Source organism: Eulemur rufifrons, chromosome 28 (assembly GCF_041146395.1).
Source record: "Eulemur rufifrons isolate Redbay chromosome 28, OSU_ERuf_1, whole genome shotgun sequence".
NCBI lineage: Eukaryota > Metazoa > Chordata > Mammalia > Primates > Lemuridae > Eulemur > Eulemur rufifrons.
In genome coordinates, this window is record NC_091010.1 from 40812148 (window position 1) to 40832728 (window position 20581).

General features: G+C 35.1%; 1 protein-coding gene across 4 annotated transcripts in view; it reads left to right on the top strand.

The window, feature by feature from the left end:
- The window catches only part of TNKS2 (tankyrase 2), a 63620-nt gene that overhangs the window by 26746 nt on the left and 16293 nt on the right, over positions 1–20581 (top strand). For 3 of the 4 annotated variants that reach the window (XM_069461048.1, XM_069461049.1, XM_069461046.1), the window contains exons 8-18: positions 86–272; positions 1342–1463; positions 3690–3781; positions 3869–3947; positions 6593–6764; positions 8998–9077; positions 12244–12389; positions 13086–13251; positions 14438–14657; positions 17062–17171; positions 18561–18749. In XM_069461048.1, coding sequence (XP_069317149.1) covers positions 86–272; positions 1342–1463; positions 3690–3781; positions 3869–3947; positions 6593–6764; positions 8998–9077; positions 12244–12389; positions 13086–13251; positions 14438–14657; positions 17062–17171; positions 18561–18749 — 1563 coding nt within the window. The remainder of the gene's footprint in view (positions 1–85; positions 273–1341; positions 1464–3689; positions 3782–3868; positions 3948–6592; positions 6765–8997; positions 9078–12243; positions 12390–13085; positions 13252–14437; positions 14658–17061; positions 17172–18560; positions 18750–20581) is intronic. The other variant, XM_069461047.1, reaches the window with a different exon arrangement.

Genomic DNA, 20581 nt, shown 5'->3' on the forward strand with positions numbered 1-20581 from the left:
CTTGAGTAATGTTAAATTACACAGTACTAATAATTCTAAATTCTCTTAAATATTGAACATTAAATTTATTCTTTCTCCTCCCCAGCACGGTGCCTGTGTAAATGCAATGGACTTGTGGCAGTTCACTCCTCTTCATGAGGCAGCTTCTAAAAACAGGGTTGAAGTGTGTTCTCTTCTCTTAAGTTATGGTGCAGATCCAACACTGCTGAATTGTCACAATAAAAGTGCTATAGACTTGGCTCCCACACCACAGTTAAAAGAAAGATTAGCATGTGAGTATAAAATTATGAATGTTCAGCTATGATATTATATCAATAAACTGAACATTTTTTCTTTCTTGTTTGTTTTTAGAAATGATTAAATAGAATATTTTCCTTAGCGTGGGTATCTCTTGTTCAGACTAACATATTTCATAATTTGGAAGTTTCTACTTTAGATACTACGAAAAGAAAATATATTTGATTAATTTTTTTCAAGTCGAGTTATATGCATTTTATGTGACTGTCTTATTAGATGGTATGCTTTTAAAACAAAAGCATTTGGATTATTCTTATCTTTGACATGACTTTCTAATTGATCCACAAAGTTTATGAAACTGTGAAGTTTAAGTGTTATTTTTGAGATTGCTGTCTTATAAACATAGTCTCCAGATCTTAACGTCCAATATTCTTTGGTACCTGGGCCAAGTTCTATAGTTTTCTATCTGTAGCTGAAGTAGATGTAGTAAGAAATAACCACCTAGTTCAGATACAGTACTACTACACATAAATAGGCAAATTGTATTGGACTTGTATTATTCTGGAATAATGAAGGATAATGGGCAGTTTCACAAGTATGATGAGGAAAAGAGAACTCTTGAGAAAATACCCTTTCATTTGATCATCATAGGTAGGTTAGAAATATCCAACTTGTCTAGTTCCCAGTTCTCTAATAGATATGAGCAAAGCCATCGGCTACTGCCATAATGACAGTGTAGGGATTATGATCATCCTTTGTTTTATTTTTTTACTGAGAAAAGTTTGTGCTTTAAATAATTCTGAGAACTCTCTGGTCTAGGAATATAGTGCAATACTCCAGATATCTCTAGACCAATTATGAATTAGAGCAGACCATGAATCTGCCCTGGGCTAAATCTGTGTATATACTCAGGAATCCATTCGGCAGTAACTGAGGGGGGACTAGGGTACCACTGTCTCCATTTTCAGGAGTTATATTTGAAGAATATCTTTCTGGCTATTTTGGAAAGTTATTTTGAAAATAATTTCAAGGAAAATGTTAGATAAGCCCACCCACCATCAATTTGATAATTCTCATAGGTTTAAATGCTTTTTCTTCATCTAGATGAATTTAAAGGCCACTCGTTGCTGCAGGCTGCACGGGAAGCTGATGTTACACGAATCAAAAAACATCTCTCTCTGGAAATGGTGAATTTCAAACATCCTCAAACACATGAAACAGCATTGGTAATGTTTCAGATTTAAGTTTTTAAAATACAGTAACCAAAAACATGTCAAACTAATTATAATGTCCTGCTTTAGTGATAGCATTGTTTTAAAAATGTATGATTTTTAAAAAATTAATGCTGACACATACATAAAACATTTCAAACAATACATAAAAATAGATAACCTCACCACCCCCCCCAAAAGACAATACTATTACTAGTTTGAGAATCCTTCCAGAAAAAAAAAACTATTCATATTCCAGCACGTATGATATGTAAATGGTACATACCATTTGCCTTCTTAGGGGTTATAAAAATTATAAATGCTTAATAGTAGAAATTTTGGAACCCACTAAAATAATGAAAAAGAAAATAATACAACCATTCATATAAAAGCTACATTGTATATGTCCTTCCAGTATGGCAGTTTTCCTCAAAATTAGATCTAATGTATAAACACAGTATTTTAAAGGCTACTTGCCTGATAGAGGTAATAATAGCTGTGGAGCTATAACAAAGTAGATGTGAGTAGAGAAGTCTAAGGAAAAGCAGTCAGAAAAGAATGGGAGCTAGGATAAGTGATGGGGAGGTAGGAGAGGAAATGGTGTAATTAGGGGCTACCTTAAAAGTAGAAATTTCAAAGGAAAAAAGTAAATCCTGCTGTATGAATTGTAGAACATGCTTTGGGTGGGAGAAGATGAGTAAATTAGTGTGTTTAGGAACAGATTTAACTCATGGTAATCTTCCTTACCTACTATCTTTTATGGTAAATTTTCTTCCTTATACCATAATGTAAACTCTGTGAAATTTATGTAGAAACCTTATCTATAAAACATTTTGGACCTTTTTGCTACTTGTAAGAAACATTCAAGTAAAAACAAAATAGCAAAGCTGCAGACTAATAAGAAATGCTAGCTCAAAATTAAAACCACAACAGCGTTAAAACTGTACAGAGAGACTTGGAAAGACTGATGTCAAGGAAAATTTTCTGGTCTGAAAAGCTAATACGTTCTACATATTGTTTTCTCCTTAATATCCTGCTGTTAACTCGTTTTTATTATTAATTTTAAAACATACTAGGAGTTTAAGTATTGGTTGATAGTTACGGTACAGGAGCAGTTTCTTCCAGGTTCCCTGAGGTTACAGGCCCTGCCCCACGATGGCAGGGTGCAATTTGCGGTGGATGTGATAAAGAATTTTAGAAAGAAACTATTTCCATTCTCTTTGCTCTCCTGAGAGATGTCCTGGGATGATTACCCTTACTATACCAAAGGAGCTATGTTCACCAATTACAGTTGGTTTTATTGAGGGTAAAGGAATGATTTTGTTGATAGCAACATCAAAGAATGGATCTGCAGCAAAGTCATGAGCATCAGATAAGCTTTATGATTAACAACAGGTTAAAATCAGAGAACAAATTTCATTACTGTATATTTAGATGTATTGAGTAATCTGCTGAAAAATCATCCAGAACTTTTATTCATGGATGTTTAGGTTTCTGTTTTAACTTAACATATATACATTGATTTAGTCATTCATCATTCGGACATTATTGAACACCTGATGTTGGGGATGCAAAGATAAGGGCCATGACCATAAGATAACATATTAGGCAAATGCCTACATCCTATCTCCTTTCCTGCTCAATACATCATAGATATAGATGCTGTAGCCCCAAACTCCAGATTGTATTATTTTCTACCGCTGATTTTGCCAAACAGGTAATCCAGGCTCTTTATTATGCTGGAGCAACTATTTGGGAGAGATGTAAATACTTCTCAGCGTAACAGCTATTCCATCAGTGCCATTACCAAGCAGAATCCAGAGCTGATGAGTATGCTGTTATGTCTTTGTTTAAAGAAACCCTGACATTTGGGGTGTTTTCTTAATCTTTCAAACATTACATAAACACCAGGGTGTTTGGGAAGAGTTTTGAAAAGGATGTTGGTCACAGTAATTTAACTTTTTACCCAGTAGTGGCTTTTTCAAAGATGTAGGACAACTATAAAGTTTGATCAGAATATTTAATAATGTATCATCTGGTAGATAGGATCTGCAGGCCCTGTCAGAATTTGGTAATTACTGTACATTCTGACCAATCAGAAGTCAAGAGCAAAGTTAGGTCAAAAATAAAACAAAGAAGTTAAATAACTTCTTGATTGTTCTTGATTGGAAACACAAATATTCTTAAGTAAAAATTAGTTATGTATAGTCCTTGATTAATGCTGCAATTTAAATTATTTAGCATTGTGCTGCTGCATCTCCATATCCCAAAAGAAAGCAAATATGTGAACTGTTGCTAAGAAAAGGAGCAAACATCAATGAAAAGACTAAAGAGTGAGTATATACTTAATAATTAAATATTATTGACATTTTATTTTTTGGAAAATATCTTTATTATCTGGCTGACTTTTTCTCTTTAAGATTCTTGACTCCTCTGCACGTGGCATCTGAGAAAGCTCATAATGATGTTGTCGAAGTAGTGGTGAAACATGAAGCAAAGGTATACTTCCTTTTTGGTAATCCAATGAGTTATTTTTTTATTTAGCAAATGAAATGCCTGACTTCCTAAACTGTTTACTCTCTCATAAGTATTACTTTTTTCTCTTAATCTGTACTTAAAAATAGTCCTGTAAATAACTTTTCCTATAACTAATTTTTTGCTAGAGAATCTACAGGTTTATTCAAATATATCTTATTCGTATATGTCCTTCCTTCTCCATTCACTTTAACCACACCCCACTGGTTGAAGATATCCTTAAGGACTTTTTCTAACAGTACACATTCCAGAATATCCCCAGCTGGAGATATGCTGATTTCTGACCTTTCTAGTAGTCTTTTCTCACCCACATCTTCTGTTTCTTGGTTGCCATGGCTGTTATTTACCCCAGCCACAATTTTTCTTTCCCCCTGTTATTTCTGTAACTAAGTCAAAAGACTTGAACAAAAGAAAATAAGTTATTTAAATAATTTGACTAAAAACATTATAGCTCCCCACTATTTAATTGGCTTTTGTGAACAAAGCATTTTATTCATTGAATAATTATGTTTTCATCAAGGCTAGAAATCGTTTTTTACCTAGGAACTTTGAAAAATGCTACTCAGTAAAAGATACACATAGCATCCCAGATTGGAAAGAGATGACATTCACCAGGTCCTTGCCTTCTTCACACAGAATCTGTAGTTGAAATTCAATATATTGTATAACAGATAAAGAATGGACGGGAGAAGAAAGGAATAGAGACTCTTTCCCCTTGGGTGGCCCCAGAGGCCCTTCCCTAAATGAACTTTGCAGAATAGTTTTCTCATCTGTCCTTTCTTGGATTTCCAGTCACTCAAAGGAACCACTTAGAATTTTCCAGTTTCTTTTTGTGTTGCCGCTCAGTGTCCTAATTTCTCTTTGATTTGGGGGAATTCTTGATAATGTATAATCTTGATCTTTCCTATTGTAAATTATTAAATAAAATAAAATTTATTTCCGCTTGACTGCTTGGCATATCTCATTTGTCTCTCTGTTCTATAACTGTTCGTTGATTGCTTTTTTCATACATGGGGTATGTTATTTGAAGAGTGTCTGGATGCATATTAAATTTGGGTTGTGAAACTCAACGAAACAATCTTGACTAGGGTAATGAACCGTCCAGATTTGTCCAGTGGGAATTCCCAGAAACACAGGACTTTCAGTGCCAAAACTGGGGGTGTCCTGGGCAAAACAGGACAGGTTGGTCACCCTGATCTTAACACAAAGTGGTATCTAAATAAAGTTTTCAACTGGATATTTTTCACATTTCAGTGAGTTTGGGTACATGAATAAATAATTTAATTGCCCTGAGCATTTTAAATCAATTTTTCAGGTTCTATGGGCGTGGAGACTGGCTACTCAAACTCAGGTTTTAGGTTCGTTGAGTAGGTCTTGGCTATATTCCTATTCAAATATTCTCATTCCATGAATATGAATTGGCCAGTGTCTCAAAATGCAGTAGTGTCCACAGTGTTGATTACTGAGGAACTTAATTTCTCAGTTATGTTTTGAAGAATTATTTACATGGTAAGGGGGGGGCATGAGTGGGGTAGTCTTACAGGTGATTTTTTTTTTTATTGTGAAAAATTTCAAAGATACATCTAAGTTGAAAGAATTTTATAAGAATAACTGTATAACCACCACTTAGGTTCTATCACTAACATTTTACTACATATCAATTTCTCCCTCTACCTATCAATATATCTTCTTTTTCACATTTCAAAGTAATTTGCAGATTACGGTATACTTCCTCCTAAACAATTCTATATGTACATCAGCTAGCATTTGTTTATAGTTTTTCTTTGGATATAAAATTTACATGCAATGAAATGTACAAATCATAAATGTGCATTTGCTAAATTTTGACGAATACATATACCAAAACCTCTATCAAGATATAGAATATTATCTCATGGCAGAGGCAATACCCTGTCCCAGCCAGTCTCTACCTCTAAAGGTAACAGCCATTTTGACTTTTTCTGACATAGGTAAGATTTGCCTGTTGTAGGCCTTCATATCCAAGAATCATACAAAATACACTCTTTTGTGTAGGCTTTTTCCACACCATATAATATTTTGGTGGCTCATCCATGTATCAATAGTTTGTTCCTTTTTATTGCTGAGATATATTCTGCTGTATGAATATAACATAGAATGTTTATCTATAAAGATTATATTTTGCCTAATAAGGTAGAAAATTAAGCCAATAGAAACAAGTGTTTTAATGCTAATTTATCTCTTGCTTTATTAGTGACGTTGTCTATCTTTGGGTTAATCTCCACATTTCTATACTTCAGATCCATAAAAATACATGGATTCAACTATTTTAGACAATGTGTAGCTCTAAATATAGTGAATCTATGACTGCTTTAATGCCAAACACAACTGGTATTCAACATCTCACATTAAACCCAAAATTAGATCTTCCTCCTGATGTCAGCCTTCATGGATTGGTGAATTTATGCTCTAGATTTAAGCAAAAATACTTGCTTTGGCACTGGATAATAGACTTCATGAAAGAATTGAGACTTAAATTAGTAGCAAGTATTACATACATGATTGGATGGTTTTAAATTTTGCATTGCTTTGCATTGCAGGCTAATTTCAACTTTTTCTGCGTTTTTAAGGTTAATGCTCTGGATAATCTTGGTCAGACCTCTCTGCACAGAGCTGCACACTGTGGTCATCTACAGACCTGCCGCCTACTCCTGAGCTATGGGTGTGATCCTAACATTATATCCCTTCAGGGCTTTACTGCCTTACAGATGGGAAATGAAAACGTGCAGCAACTGCTTCAAGGTATTAAATGCTTCCATGAATTAATGTTCTAAAATTTACCTTTAAAATTTTTCATATATCAAGTGTCGTAGGTAGGAAGTGGTAATAAAAAGAAAATTTTTGGCTATTTCTAAACTATTGTACTTTTAATCAGCTCATAGTCAATGCCCAAATGTCATTAAATGATAATTATGATGTTGTTCCAGTAGCATTTTCTGCCTAATTTCTCTGAGTTAAATAGATTGGCTTTCATGTTTTTATCAAGAAAACTTTTTAGAGTAAGATACAGTAGTTGCTATTTCTGTTTAAAGAAAGGAAAACTTTAAAAGGTAGGTATCTCTTCATATAGCAACCCTCGTGAAACTAATACCCTAAATACTGGCTTAGCTTCTTCACTTTTTTTTATGCCCTGCATATTTAAGGCATGTAGGGTTTGTATAAGGTAATAAACTATGTGGCTTACTAAAACATAAACATAAAATAACAATTGAATGCACTCATATTCAGTACATTTTAAAATATTTAGATCAAACATTTATACACATGGTGTAGATTAAACATTTCAACCTAGAAATCTGATCCCATAAATTTTACAGCATCTTTGTCTACATCTCTAGCTTTTATTAGAATTCAGTGGAGTAGCTTTGACATCTCAAAACTCAGATGAGAGGAAATGTAATAGATCAACCTTTTTTCTGTCTTAGTCATTCTTGGTGATCGGTATGCCTGTGATGTAGAAACCACATTTTGAAAAACACTGCTTGAACAGATGAAGGCAGGCTGATTAAAACCTCCTGAAATTTGCCAAAACAGAACTAACTACAAGGCTACTTTTAAGATTCCCCATATATTAAACATTCATTTCAGTGTCAGTTTTGGGAGTAAAAACACTAGTCCTATCTGGTTGCCTAGTGATAGAATTTAGTCTTGCCAGTTTTATGCCAAGTACTATCACATACAGCTTTACTTACCTTTCCAACTAGTTTCTTAGAATAACTTACTGAAGTGGAATTTCCAGGTCAAAGGGTAGCATATAATCATCAGATTATCTTCTAGAAAGGTTGTACGTACTGTTTACACTCTCAGTAAAAGTGTAGGAAAGCACCTGTTTTCCGTCAGCACTGGGCATTATGATTCTTAATATTTTCCTTGGGTGAATGTACATGGGTGAATTACAGAAGTGATAAAAATCTTGTTTTTAGTGCAAACTATAGAAATACTGTCTATGTATCTCCCCATTTCCTCTCTGCCTACTGGTGTATGACAAAAAATGGTATCTCATCATTTTAATTTGCAATTCTGATTATGAGTAAGTTTGAACATATTAATAGTATGTTTATTGTCCATTTCTCTTTTGAATATGTATGAATTGTTTATTCATGTCCTTAGCACAATTTGTCTGTTGAGGCTTTCCAGGGTATTCATCTCATAAAGACACCTCACATATTAAATATATTCTTTTTTGAGATGCATGTTACAATATGATTTTTTCCATTTTGTTCTTTAATACTGTTATTGCCTGACGTGTTTTTCCAAATCAGTTTTCTTTTTTGGTGTTACTTTGGTGTTACTTTTGGTCTTCTTTGATGTTACTGCGCTAAGTTACTTTTCTATTCCAAGATATAAAGATGTTCACCTTTGTGTTCTTCTAGTACTTTTAAGGTTTAATTTTTTTTATACCTGAGTCTTTAATCCATATGGATTAATTTTGTCCTGAGGTACAAAATAGATGTTTTCTTCCTTTTCTGAGATTTTAAATGAAATATAAACATAGAATTTCAGATCTGGAAGTCACATTAGATATTTTCTGGTCCATCTTCTCTCCTTAGAACTGAAAAAAATCTGAGGTCCAGGAAGTTCAGGTGACTTATCCCAGTTCAAATAGCTATAATAGTTAATCATAGAACCATGGTTAGATTTCTGGACGTTGCTCTCCTAATTTAATACTTTTCCGCCATTCCACATGGCTTGGTTATAGTGCAGGCCTTCTTTCATCACCTATTTTATGTTCTTTCATATTGCTTAAATCACACTTTATATTTATAACATTGTATACATTTACATATATTGTTTCTGTGTATTATATTTCAAAAAGTTTTAAGGAATCTTATTGTTTTTTCCCCACTACCATGGAGATTTCCTACATAATCTACTAAACTGTAAAAGAACTTTACTTTCCAATAAGATACCTTCCATAAAACTTGACTCCATCTTTTAAATAGAATTTAATCACTCTTTCCCTCTCTCTCTTTAGAGGGTATCCCATTAGGTAATTCAGAAGCAGACAGACAATTGCTGGAAGCTGCAAAGGCTGGAGATGTAGAGACTGTAAAAGTAAGATACAATCTTATGTTTTTGCTAACTTTGAGTTTTTATTTTGAGATTGTTTAATGAATCTGTACTGTTATAATGAAGAGCCTGTTTATTTATGTTTCTTGCTTTAAAAGGTCAATAATAACTAGTTCTTCTCTGCAATTAAGGAGCATTGAGTAATAAAAAGATGTTTCAGTTTCACGTGCATCTCAGTAAATATCACATTCACAAATTTAAATAAACTCCTAATACCAAATGGGTTTTCCTTAAAGAACCTAGTCATTTGTCCCTGTAAAAGAATAAAGTGTATCAAATTATTGTACCTTACTGTTTACAATATGACACATAAAACAAGAAGGGAAAAAACAGTGTGTCATTTCTGTCTACAGATTTCTTCTGAGTTCTTCATTTTTTTGCCCTTTCTACCTCTGGGGATCCAGTATTTTAGTAGAGTAGTAATACGGTGTTGCCACTTCTGAAAGTCACTGTCTCCCAGTAATATTCAATTTGTATAGACTGAAATATTTTTCAGTATTTTTTAAAAGTCAGAACAATCTGAGGAAGGATTACTTTAGGAAGACTACTATAGGAGACTTTCAAAATTGTGCAAGTCCTATTTGAGAGGGCACTGACAGGTAATAAAGAGTTTTATGGAAAAGTTAAATTCGTTGATTTGATTTATGGCAGAAGTAGCTACTTGAAATAATTTCACTATTTCTGTATGTTTTCAATCCTAAACAGAACCACTCTGCACAGAAAATTTTAGACTTTCTGAGAAAGAAATATGAATGTTGGTCTTATTTGAACTGGAGCTTCAAGGGAATTTATTCAATTGTGTTTTTAGGTGAAGAGCTTTCTAGTAATTGATTTAAAAATCCATGTGGTCATTTTCTGTTACTTTATAGATAGTATAGACATCTCAAATAACTTAAGATTTTCTTTTTTATTATTAATTAATTTTTCAAAGATAATGAGTTCTCACCTATAATCCTAGCACATTGGGAGGCCAAGGTGGGAGGATCGCTTGAGTCCAAGAGTTCAAGAGCAGTCTGGGCAACATAGCAAGACCCCATCTCTACAAAAAATAAAAAAAATAGCCAGGCATCGCTCATGCCTGTACTCAGAAGGCTGAGGCAAGAGGATCGCTTGAGCCCAGGAGTTTGAGGCTACAGTGAGCTATGATTGCACCACTGCACTCCAGTCTGGGTAACAGAGCAAGACCCTGCCTCAAAAAAAACAAAAGAAAGGAAAAAAAATGCTATGATAATGCAATTTTATTTGACTTGTTTATTCTCATCCTTTATATTCGCATTCCCTTAAGTACGAGGCAAAAAGGATATTGCCAAAGGAGGATTTTATTTGTTACTACTGACTTGTGGACAAACAAGTCACATGAGTTAAAAGGTTGTGAGCTGGGGGATTTTTTGTTTGTTTGCAAGAGACGTGATGAAAATTAAGTTGAAGACAACTAGTTAAAGGGCAACAAGCTGATTTTTTTGTGTGTGGGAGCAGGGAGAGTAATACAAAAGTTAAAGTCTTCATTCACTCACATATTAAAGAGCATAAAACTAGATTTAGTAAATGAAGTTTTTTCCTAAATAAACTTTAGAAAACAAAGTTTTCTAAACTTTATTTTCATGAAGGTAGAGGGAGTCTGGAGGAGGAGATAGATGAAGAGGAGATGAGGTTGGGGCAGGACTTAATGAACAAATAATGCCATTGGCTTGAGGAAGACCATTTCTCCCCATGATAGGTATCAGGCTGTCTTGCCTCCCCTCTGCTTTTAAAATCACTTAATGGATATTTATCTCCATTAGCCTTTCCATTTCCTATCTATCTATAGGCAGATGGCTCCATATGAATCACTGGAACAAGATCTGCATATTACCCAGTGAATACTTGAATATGTGCTCAGTTATGTTTGTTTAGTGGTTGTTCTAAGGTACAACTTTAAAACATCAGGCTACATACTTTTTTGAGCACTTACTATTAGAAAACCTATCTCAGAGTGGACAAAATTAAACTGAGAGGTAGCGAATAGAATGGCCTGTGATAACTGTTAAAAAGCCTAGCAGCACCTGCTACCCATGTTAAGAATACTCATTCCCAGGGGCCCTACTTCATACCTACTGAAATCTCTTGAATGGGACTTTGAATCTGTATATCTAACAAGCTCTTGTTAGGGTAGCACAGAAGAGCTTTCCCAGTCTAGTGATTAAACCCCTTGGGGTAAACCCACTGATAGCTGACTCCTTTGGTTTATTGAGCTTAGGATAATATCTGCTTTTAGGATAGCTTAGTAAAAAGGAGGAAAGAGTTTTTACTAATACTGATATTCTTTTGACTCTCTGAGCACTGTGATTTATTATGTATGTTGATTTTCTTCCCCAAACTTTCATGCTTTTCATGCATAATACCCTTAAGTAAGTATTTGGAGTGTTATTCTTAACAGTCTTTTTCAAGTAGGCTTCTTCATCTGAACCAAAGAACACAGAAAATTATTTGAGTGACTGTTTTCTTAATTCTCCCAAGGACTGTACATAATCATTAGCATTCTCTTAGTTAATTCATTCCATATAGTGCAGTATGATTCGTTTAGTGTAGTTTCTGCACCACCAGCATCAGCATCATACAGGAACTTGTTAGAAATGCAAATTTTCAGGCCCTACAACAGTCACACTGAAATAGAATTGTTTGGGAGTGGGACCCAATGCATATGAAAGTTTAAGAACCACTGGTCTAGTGCAGTACTTCTCAAACTTTAATGTGTTTACAGGTAACCTGAGGATCTTGTTAAAATTCAGGTTCTGACTCAGTAGGTGTCCGAGATTCTGAATTTTTAACAAGCCCCTGGGTGGTTCCGGTACTACTGTGATCCAGTGTACCTCTAAGTATGTTTGCCACAAAATGGAAGTTACAATTGCTGATAATTGGTACTTAGGTTACCTTTATCTAAATAGTAGTGGTAATAATAAAAATTTACCTACTGGATTTAGAAAAAGCGGAATATACAGGTATCAATGAAGGGACCAGAGGGATTCCCAATAAATAAGAATAGTAAATAGTTTCTGAGAATACTGATTTACTGAGACAAGAAAAGTCAGACATTTTGAAATTTCTACTAAATGAGTTGAAACGAGAAATGAGAATATATAGCATCAAGTGTATACTGTGTTCCATCCTACAGAAACTATGTACTGTTCAGAGTGTCAACTGCAGAGACATTGAAGGACGTCAGTCAACACCACTCCATTTTGCAGCTGGGTATAATAGAGTGTCCGTGGTAGAATATCTGCTGCAACATGGAGCTGATGTGCATGCTAAAGATAAAGGGCAAGTACCAACAATTGTCATGGCCTCTTCTCCTTACCTTTATCTGACCTTTCTAGGAAAATCTGAAAATATTTTTATGATAATTGGTAGCTCTTTTTTTCCCCCAAGGAAGTCTTTTTCCTAACACTGGCTTAAATACAGCTGCTTAATTTCCATTAAGATTTTATGATGGTTAGCATTTATATAAAGACTTAGTTACGTAATTCCTTGTAATTTTATAATGGCCAAGGAGATTACAACATCAGTGGGGTTTTTTTGTTTTGTTTTGCTTTGTTTTTCTTTTTTTCTTTCCACTCCTGAACAGGAACATGAACCCTGGACCTTCAGATTAAAAGTCTGATGCCCTACTGACTGAGCTGTTTGGAAGTAATACTGATTTTTAATATAGTAAATTTTAAAATTTTCATTGAGGATATTTGAGTTCTTCTAATTTATCTTGAAATTATTTTTCATAAAAATATACAGTTCCAAATGTTGAGTATATGGATGTTTGTCATATTCTCTGCATTTAAAATATTTTAAAATTTTTCGCCCCTAACCCCCAAAAAAGAATTTATTTCTGCTTTCATTAGATTCTATAAAGTACAATCAGTATAATTCCTTACGCAGTTCAAGAAATATCTTCATCAGTTATATATAATTAAATGAAAACATATCTTTCTCTGGCATTATTGCTCATTTAACTTTTCATTTCAGAGGCCTTGTACCTTTGCACAATGCGTGTTCTTATGGACATTATGAAGTTGCAGAACTTCTTGTTAAGCATGGAGCAGTAGTTAATGTAGCTGATTTATGGAAATTTACACCTTTACACGAAGCTGCAGCAAAAGGAAAATACGAAATTTGCAAACTTCTGCTCCAGGTATATTTTAGTACTTACTGTGGACAGTTGGACAGTGTGAATTACATAGAATATGTTTATGATTTCTTTAATAGCTATATTATAAAAAAGTAATAAGAGCGTGGGAAAGTTATCTAATTCTATACCTAGATTTTAAAATAAATGTCATAAATAATACTATTTTATACTTTAATCCTCAAATATGTTTACCACACCTAGACTTATTTTTGTATGTAGTCAGCTATCATCATGTGATAGTTCTTTATCTTATTTTTTCTTTTTAATACTTTAACCTCAAAGTATTTGATGAATTATGTAGTTTATAAGCGAGATTTATTTACCATTGATAAAATACTTTTATTTCACTGTCTGAAAAGTAAAATCAGTATAACATGAAAGTTAATTTTTTTAAAAAAAATAGACTATGTTTTCAAGCAGTTTTAGATTCACAGAAAAATTGAGAGGAAGGTACAGAGATTTCCCGTATACCTTCTGCCTCCACACATGTGTAGTCTTTCCTGTTATCAACATCCCCTGCCAGAATCTGGTACATTTATTACAATTGATGAATCTACATGAAAGTTAATTTTTAATGAAATACTACTTTATTTTGAACATAGTTTATAATTTTGGCTATTAATGCATTTAAAAATCTAGTAAATTTTTTTTTTTTTTGGAGACAGAGTCTTGCTCTGTTGCCCGAGCTAGAGTGCCGTGGCATCAGCCTAGCTCACAGCAACCTCAAACTCTTGGGCTCAAGCAATCCTTCTGCCTCAGCCTCCCTAGTAGCTGGGACCACAGGCATGTGCCACCATGCCCGGCTAATTTTTTTCTATATATATTTTTAGCTGTCCAGATCATTTCTTTCTATTTTTTTTAGTAGAGATAGGATCTCGCTCTTGCTCAGGCTGGTCTTGAACTTCTGACCTCGAGCAATCCTCCCGCCTCAGCCTCCCAGAGTGCTAGGATTACAGGTGTGAGCCCTCACGCCCGGCCTAAAATCTAGTAATATTTAACTGCTTCTGTTCTCCTTTTATTATACTTTTCTGTGTATAAATTAAACATTAAAATAACAGTGATGCTAACCTTTAAGGTAGACTTGGTATAAAATGATTTTCTTTGGTATAGTTACATTGACTGTTTTCTCATTGACCAAAGGCCGCACTTAAGCCAATTCCTCTTCCCTTTCTGGTTTTTACATGTCTAGCATGGTGCAGACCCTACAAAGAAAAACAGGGATGGAAATACTCCTTTGGATCTTGTTAAAGATGGAGATACAGATATCCAAGATCTACTTAGGGGAGATGCAGCTTTGCTAGATGCCGCCAAGAAGGGTTGTTTAGCCAGAGTAAAGAAGTTGTCTTCACCTGATAATGTAAATTGCCGTGATACCCAAGGTCGACATTCAACACCTTTACATTTAGCAGGTGAGTGAAGTTTCACAGATTGAGACTGGTGACATCTGAGTTTCATTTTACCTGAGTAAAACATTTCCTGTAACTAAACTTGAAAAATTCAAATCAGATATCTTCCAATGCCACCATTATATTCTGTAATAAATTTGCACAGGTCAACTGTACTTCAGGCTATTAGCTAAGTTCCACTTCACTTTAGTATTAGTATGTTACATTCAGTAAGAACAATTGAAACAGGCTCTGCCAGTCACCATGTGCTTTAGGATCATTATTCCAAATCACCATTTTGTTTGTATCATCTTGGGTGTGTGAGTTTTGAAAAATATGCTGGTTTGAGCCAGCCTTCCTCATGGGAAGCTAAAGTTTTCCATTCTTCTGATGATAGCTGCTAAGCACAAGCAAGAAAAAAATCTTAAAAGACTTTCAGAAGTTATGTAAACCTCTTGCCGGTTATGTGTTGTTTTAGATTGTGAGGGCTGCCTTAACAAAAAAGCAAAGACAAGGTAGCTTAAACATTTGTTTTCTCATAGTTCTGGAGGCTAGAAGTTGAAGCTCAAGGTGTCAGCAGGGCTTGTCTCTCCTGAGTCCTTTCTCCTTGGCTTGCAGATGGCTGCTTTCTTGCTGTGTCCTCACAGGGGACATGGTGTCTATATATGTCGTAGTCATCTTTTTTTATAAGGACACCAGTCAGATTAGATCAGAGCTCTACCCTAACAGCCTCATTTTAACTTAATTAGCTCTTTGAAGGCCCCATCTCCAAATACAGTCACATTCTAAGGTACTGGAGTTAGGGCTTCACCGTAAGAATTTGGGGGAGACACAATTCATTCCATAAAATTTGTTCTAAATTTTCACTCATAAAACTGGCACAGTGTACCTTTGTTTTTAGTGCAAGTGTAAAACATTGTGGTTTCAATACAGCTTTTTCAGTTGCATTAAAGATGTTAGGGAATAAGCCATGAAAATCACTGAGCTATAGCTGATCCTGTAGTGGAGTTCCATCATAGACAGTTGATTCATGGAAGTTTGTCTAAATAAATATACGTTGCTTAAACATGGTTTAAAAAGAAAGAAAAAAGTAATGTAGGTGTTTCTGCCACTTTCTGTAATATGAGAGATGAAAATCTATTCTTGGTTCAGTCATACAGTATAACTTAGTATGTTGATGTGAAAAAGATAATTTTGGTTATGTATGACTTTTACCTTTAAATTCTCACTCCATGTAAGTTGAGACCCCACTGTCTAAGGACATGAATTACTCCTTCTAATAGAGTATTTTAGAAGTGATAAGCCATAAATGCTAACGTGGTGAGCAAAAGCCTTACTACTTCCACTGGCTATCAGGAGTTTGTAGTCCATTTAAGACATGACCTGACCTCCGATTGGAAATTGTGCTGTGCATATTTATATTAGCTTTTATATCTTTATTGTAGCTTATCTAGAACATTAACATTGCTATTTAATTCCATGTTGTTTTTCTAAATCACAAGTATATTGTATGCACAAAATACTTCTGCCTCTTTACTCAGCATTAAATACCATACCTTGAGACCTGAAAGGACTTTTAATTAGTGTAATATTTAGTTTATGGTAGTTTCATAGTTTTGTTTTTCTTTACTTGATCTTTTTAAATTCTTTTGCTTTAGACCCTTCAGCAAAAGGATTAAAAATACAACAAAAATAAATGTAAATAAAATATTTTGAACCCTTTTTAAGTGATATCCAGGTTTCTGTTGGTGGAGTTAAGTTCCAGATTTGCTTTCTGTCTGATTATGTGTCAAATAAAATACACTTTACCATGAGAGTATTTACTGAGGTAGCTGACAAGATGACATCTGGAGATTGTAGCATGTTTCCAAAATACTATTTTACTTTATACCTTTAGCAACATATAAGTTCCTCTGCCAGAGTTGCAGAGATGTGTACCCCTACATTCTCTCTAGCAAAAAGAATGTTCTTGTGGCCTTCTGGGGATGAGAGCTCTGAGACCCACTGTGGTGTGGTGCTTCCTTCTCTGCAGCCAGTTGTGTACCTAACTTAACTCTTAAATGGTTGGATATCTTTGACTTACAGCTCTTGAGACCATGTACCTGATTTCAGGAAGTTGTATGTAACAACCATGAAGGCAAGGACTTTGTTTGGAGGGTTTTAAAAGGAAAGTTACAAGCAAATAAATCAATATAATTTTGGGAGTCTCTAAAACCAGTGGATATCACCAAAAGCTCCTAGCTTGAGGCCAGTGGGAAATTTTTAGTAGAAGATAAATTTTTAATAGATTCCAATGAGAAATTTTGTATTTATGTAAAATATCTTTATTTTTCTTAATAATATCTATGCTTGATAAATATATAGAAATATATATGTGACTTTTTTAATATTAACAAGTAAAAGTAATTTTTATTTTTTTCTAAATTAGCCGGTTATAATAATTTAGAAGTTGCGGAGTATTTGTTACAACACGGAGCTGATGTGAATGCCCAGGACAAAGGAGGACTTATTCCTTTACATAATGCAGCATCTTATGGGGTAAATTCTTCTATCTTATCTTTAAAAGTCTGTGGAATTTTCAAAGTGTAAGTCAGTATTGCAGTTCAAATGGAACATTTAGGCCAGGCTTGGTGGCTCACACCTGTAATCCTACTACCCTGGGAGGCTGAGGCGGGTGGATCATTTGAGCTGAGGAGTTTGAGACCAGCCAGAGCAAGAGCGAGACCCTGTCTCCACTAAAAATAGAAAGAAATTATATATGGACAGCTAAAAACATATATACAGAAAAAAAATTAGCCAGGCATGGTGGCACATGTCTGTAGTCCCAGGTACTCAGGAGGCGAGGCAGGAGGATTGCTCGAGCCCAGGAGTTTGAGGTTGCTGTGAGCTAGGCTGACGCCATGGCACTCTAGCCGGGCAACAGAGTGAGACTCTGTCTCAAAAAAAAAAAATGGAACATTTAGTATGACTTTCTCATTTTACAAGGAAGTAAATATGAAAGCTAAAGGAGTTAAATAACTTCTGAGTTTCAGTTCTGAATCTATTATCATAAGCTTGCTCTGTAACGTACAGTGTGTTGTTGGGATTTCTCTTATCTTCCTTAGCACCTGTCTCTTATTTTCAGTGAGATACTAGTGATTTTGTTTATTTGTGGGTATCCAGAAAACCCATTGGGTTTCATAGGAAGCTATAGAGATTCAGAAGCATTATTCCTAACTTATAACAACCCTGAAATGTCACATTTAGAGTAGACCATCTTCAATGGTATAGTTTGAGTAATTGAGGAAGGCTACTACGTTATAAATTGATGCTCAACAGTTACAACATTTGAGTAAATTAGAAATCATTAAAGTTATATTAGTTTAGTGTCCTACTATGTAGAATTCTTAAATATTTTCTAGATAGTTTCTCTCTTTTTTTTTTTTTGGAGACAGAATCTCACTCTATTGCCCAGGCTAAAGTGCCATGGCCTCAGGCTAGCTCACAGCAACCTCAAACTCCTGGGCTCAAGTGATCCTCCTGCTTCAGCCTCTTGAGTAGCTGGGACTACAGGTGCATGCCACCACACCCAGATAATTTTTTCTATTTTTAGTAGAGATGGGATCTCACTGTTGCTCAGGCTGTTCTCAAACTCCTGAGCTCAAGCAGTCTATTGCCCAGGCTAGAGTGCCATGACCTCAGCCTCCCAGAGTGCTAGGATGCAGGCGTGAGCTAGTGTGCCTGGCCTAAATAGTTTCTTAAGTTATTAAAATGTCATCTATAATTTTTAATCAGCTACCCATAAATTATGTTGTGGAGAAAGTTTTTCTTTTCATTTCCAGGTGAAGTTTGAAAATGTGGAAGTAAATACATAGCTAATTTCTTCTTAAGAACTAAAGTGTAATAAAATACTATTTCATACTGTAACAGGAGTATTTTCTTTTACAGCATGTAGATGTAGCAGCTTTACTAATAAAGTATAATGCATGTGTCAATGCCACGGACAAATGGGCTTTCACACCTTTGCACGAAGCAGCCCAAAAGGGACGAACACAGCTTTGTGCTTTATTGTTGGCCCACGGAGCTGATCCTACTCTTAAAAATCAGGAAGGACAAACACCTTTAGATTTAGTTTCAGTAAGTGATGGGCTCTTTGAAAAAATCTTATTGCTTTCCTGACTTTGTAAAATTCAGTTTATATTGTATAAAATGTCTTTATAATGAATGTGGCAAAATCTAGTTTTTAGCCCAATCTTAAATTTAGGACTTCTTTGGTATTAAAATATAAGTAAATACTAGAATGATCAATCGCTTCTCAGCCTTTTGGCTAAGATCATGTGTAGAATTATCAATAAGTTATTATATACTGATTACTTTGGAAATAGGAACAAAAAGTACATGGTACAACTGCTTACATTAGTTGGGGACTAAACAGGCCCAGGCCCTCAACAATTGCTGTTACAGTGCACATACAGTGCAAGATAGTACAGATCACAGGTCTGACGAACTTCCCCAACTGGGAACATTGTCCTCAAGGAGCAGCCACAAAGCCTTCTACCAGTAGAGATTCCCTTCCCTCCCATACTGTCTCATCCCACAGTTCTTGTTGCTTATCCCACCAAACTGTTCCTAAAACAAGCCTGTTACTCCAGTTTTCTGTGGAAATCTTTTTTTCCTTTCCCCCTCACCGGAGCTCAAGTAAGAGCCTTCATCGTAGCTTCTACCTCTGCTTTGGCCACTGTGATGTGGATTCCCTCTTGCCTCTACCACTGAGAACACTGGTCAAAACAGTGAAGGGAAAGGAAGAAGAAATTCTTTTCAAGATAAGAAAGAAAGAGAGGCCGGGCGCGGTGGCTCACGCCTGTAATCCTAGCACTCTGGGAGGCTGAGGCGGGTGGATCGCTCGAGGTCAGGAGTTCGAGACCAGCCTGAGCAAGAGCGAGACCCCGTCTCTACTAAAAATAGAAAGAAATTATATGGACAACTAAAAATCTATATAGAAAAAAATTAGCCGGGCATAGTGGCGCATGCCTGTAGTCCCAACTACTCGGGAGGCTGAGGCAGTAGGATCGCTTAAGCCCAGGAGTCTGAGGTTGCTGTGAGCTAAAGCTGACGCCACGGCACTCACTCTAGCCTGGGCAACAAAGTGAGACTCTGTCTCAACAAAAAAAAAAAAAAAAGAAAGAAAGAAAGAGAATCTCTTCTACAGACTGCTTTCTACTGAGAGGGATTCCCTTGTTCAAGTTAAAATGAAAGGCTGATTGAATTCAGCTACTTTGGAGTTTAAATAGATTTTTCTCAGCAGGCTGACAACCCAACCATATTTGCAACATATCTTCAGAGAAATATCTTTCCAGTTCCATACTACCTTTGAAGTGAAATTTTGGAATTCATCTACCCATTTGTTAATCCACAAGATATAAGATATAATTAAGTGACAATGAAGCAGAATGCTCTTGAGAGTGTGCAAGGGCTCTGGGTCAAACAGACCTGGCCCAGAATTCCAGCTCTACCTCTTACGCTTGTACAACCTTAAAAGTTGCCTAACCTCTAAGACTTGGTTTTCTTACCTGTAAATAGGGATAAAATGTATCTGGTTAATATGAGAATTAAATGAGGTAATATGCTTAAAGTCCTTGGCATGGTATCAGAGACATTAAAAGCACCCAATAAATGGTACTATTATTATAAACAAATACAATATACAGACCGTGAGTGCCATGGGAATGCATAGACTTTGGGGGAAGAGAAAAGTAAGAATTGGAATAGGCAGTATAATTGACCATGAAAACAAGTACTGACTTTACTTCTTGCTGAATGTTAATTACTTAGGGTCTTTTTGTTTTGAACACAGAACTAGAGATTACAGTATTTAGTGTCTTATTGAGCATTGTGAAAGAATTAGACAAATTAATGTACCAGTAAATTTGGGGGCTTTTTCCATTCTAGTGGATTTGATTAAAGTTATG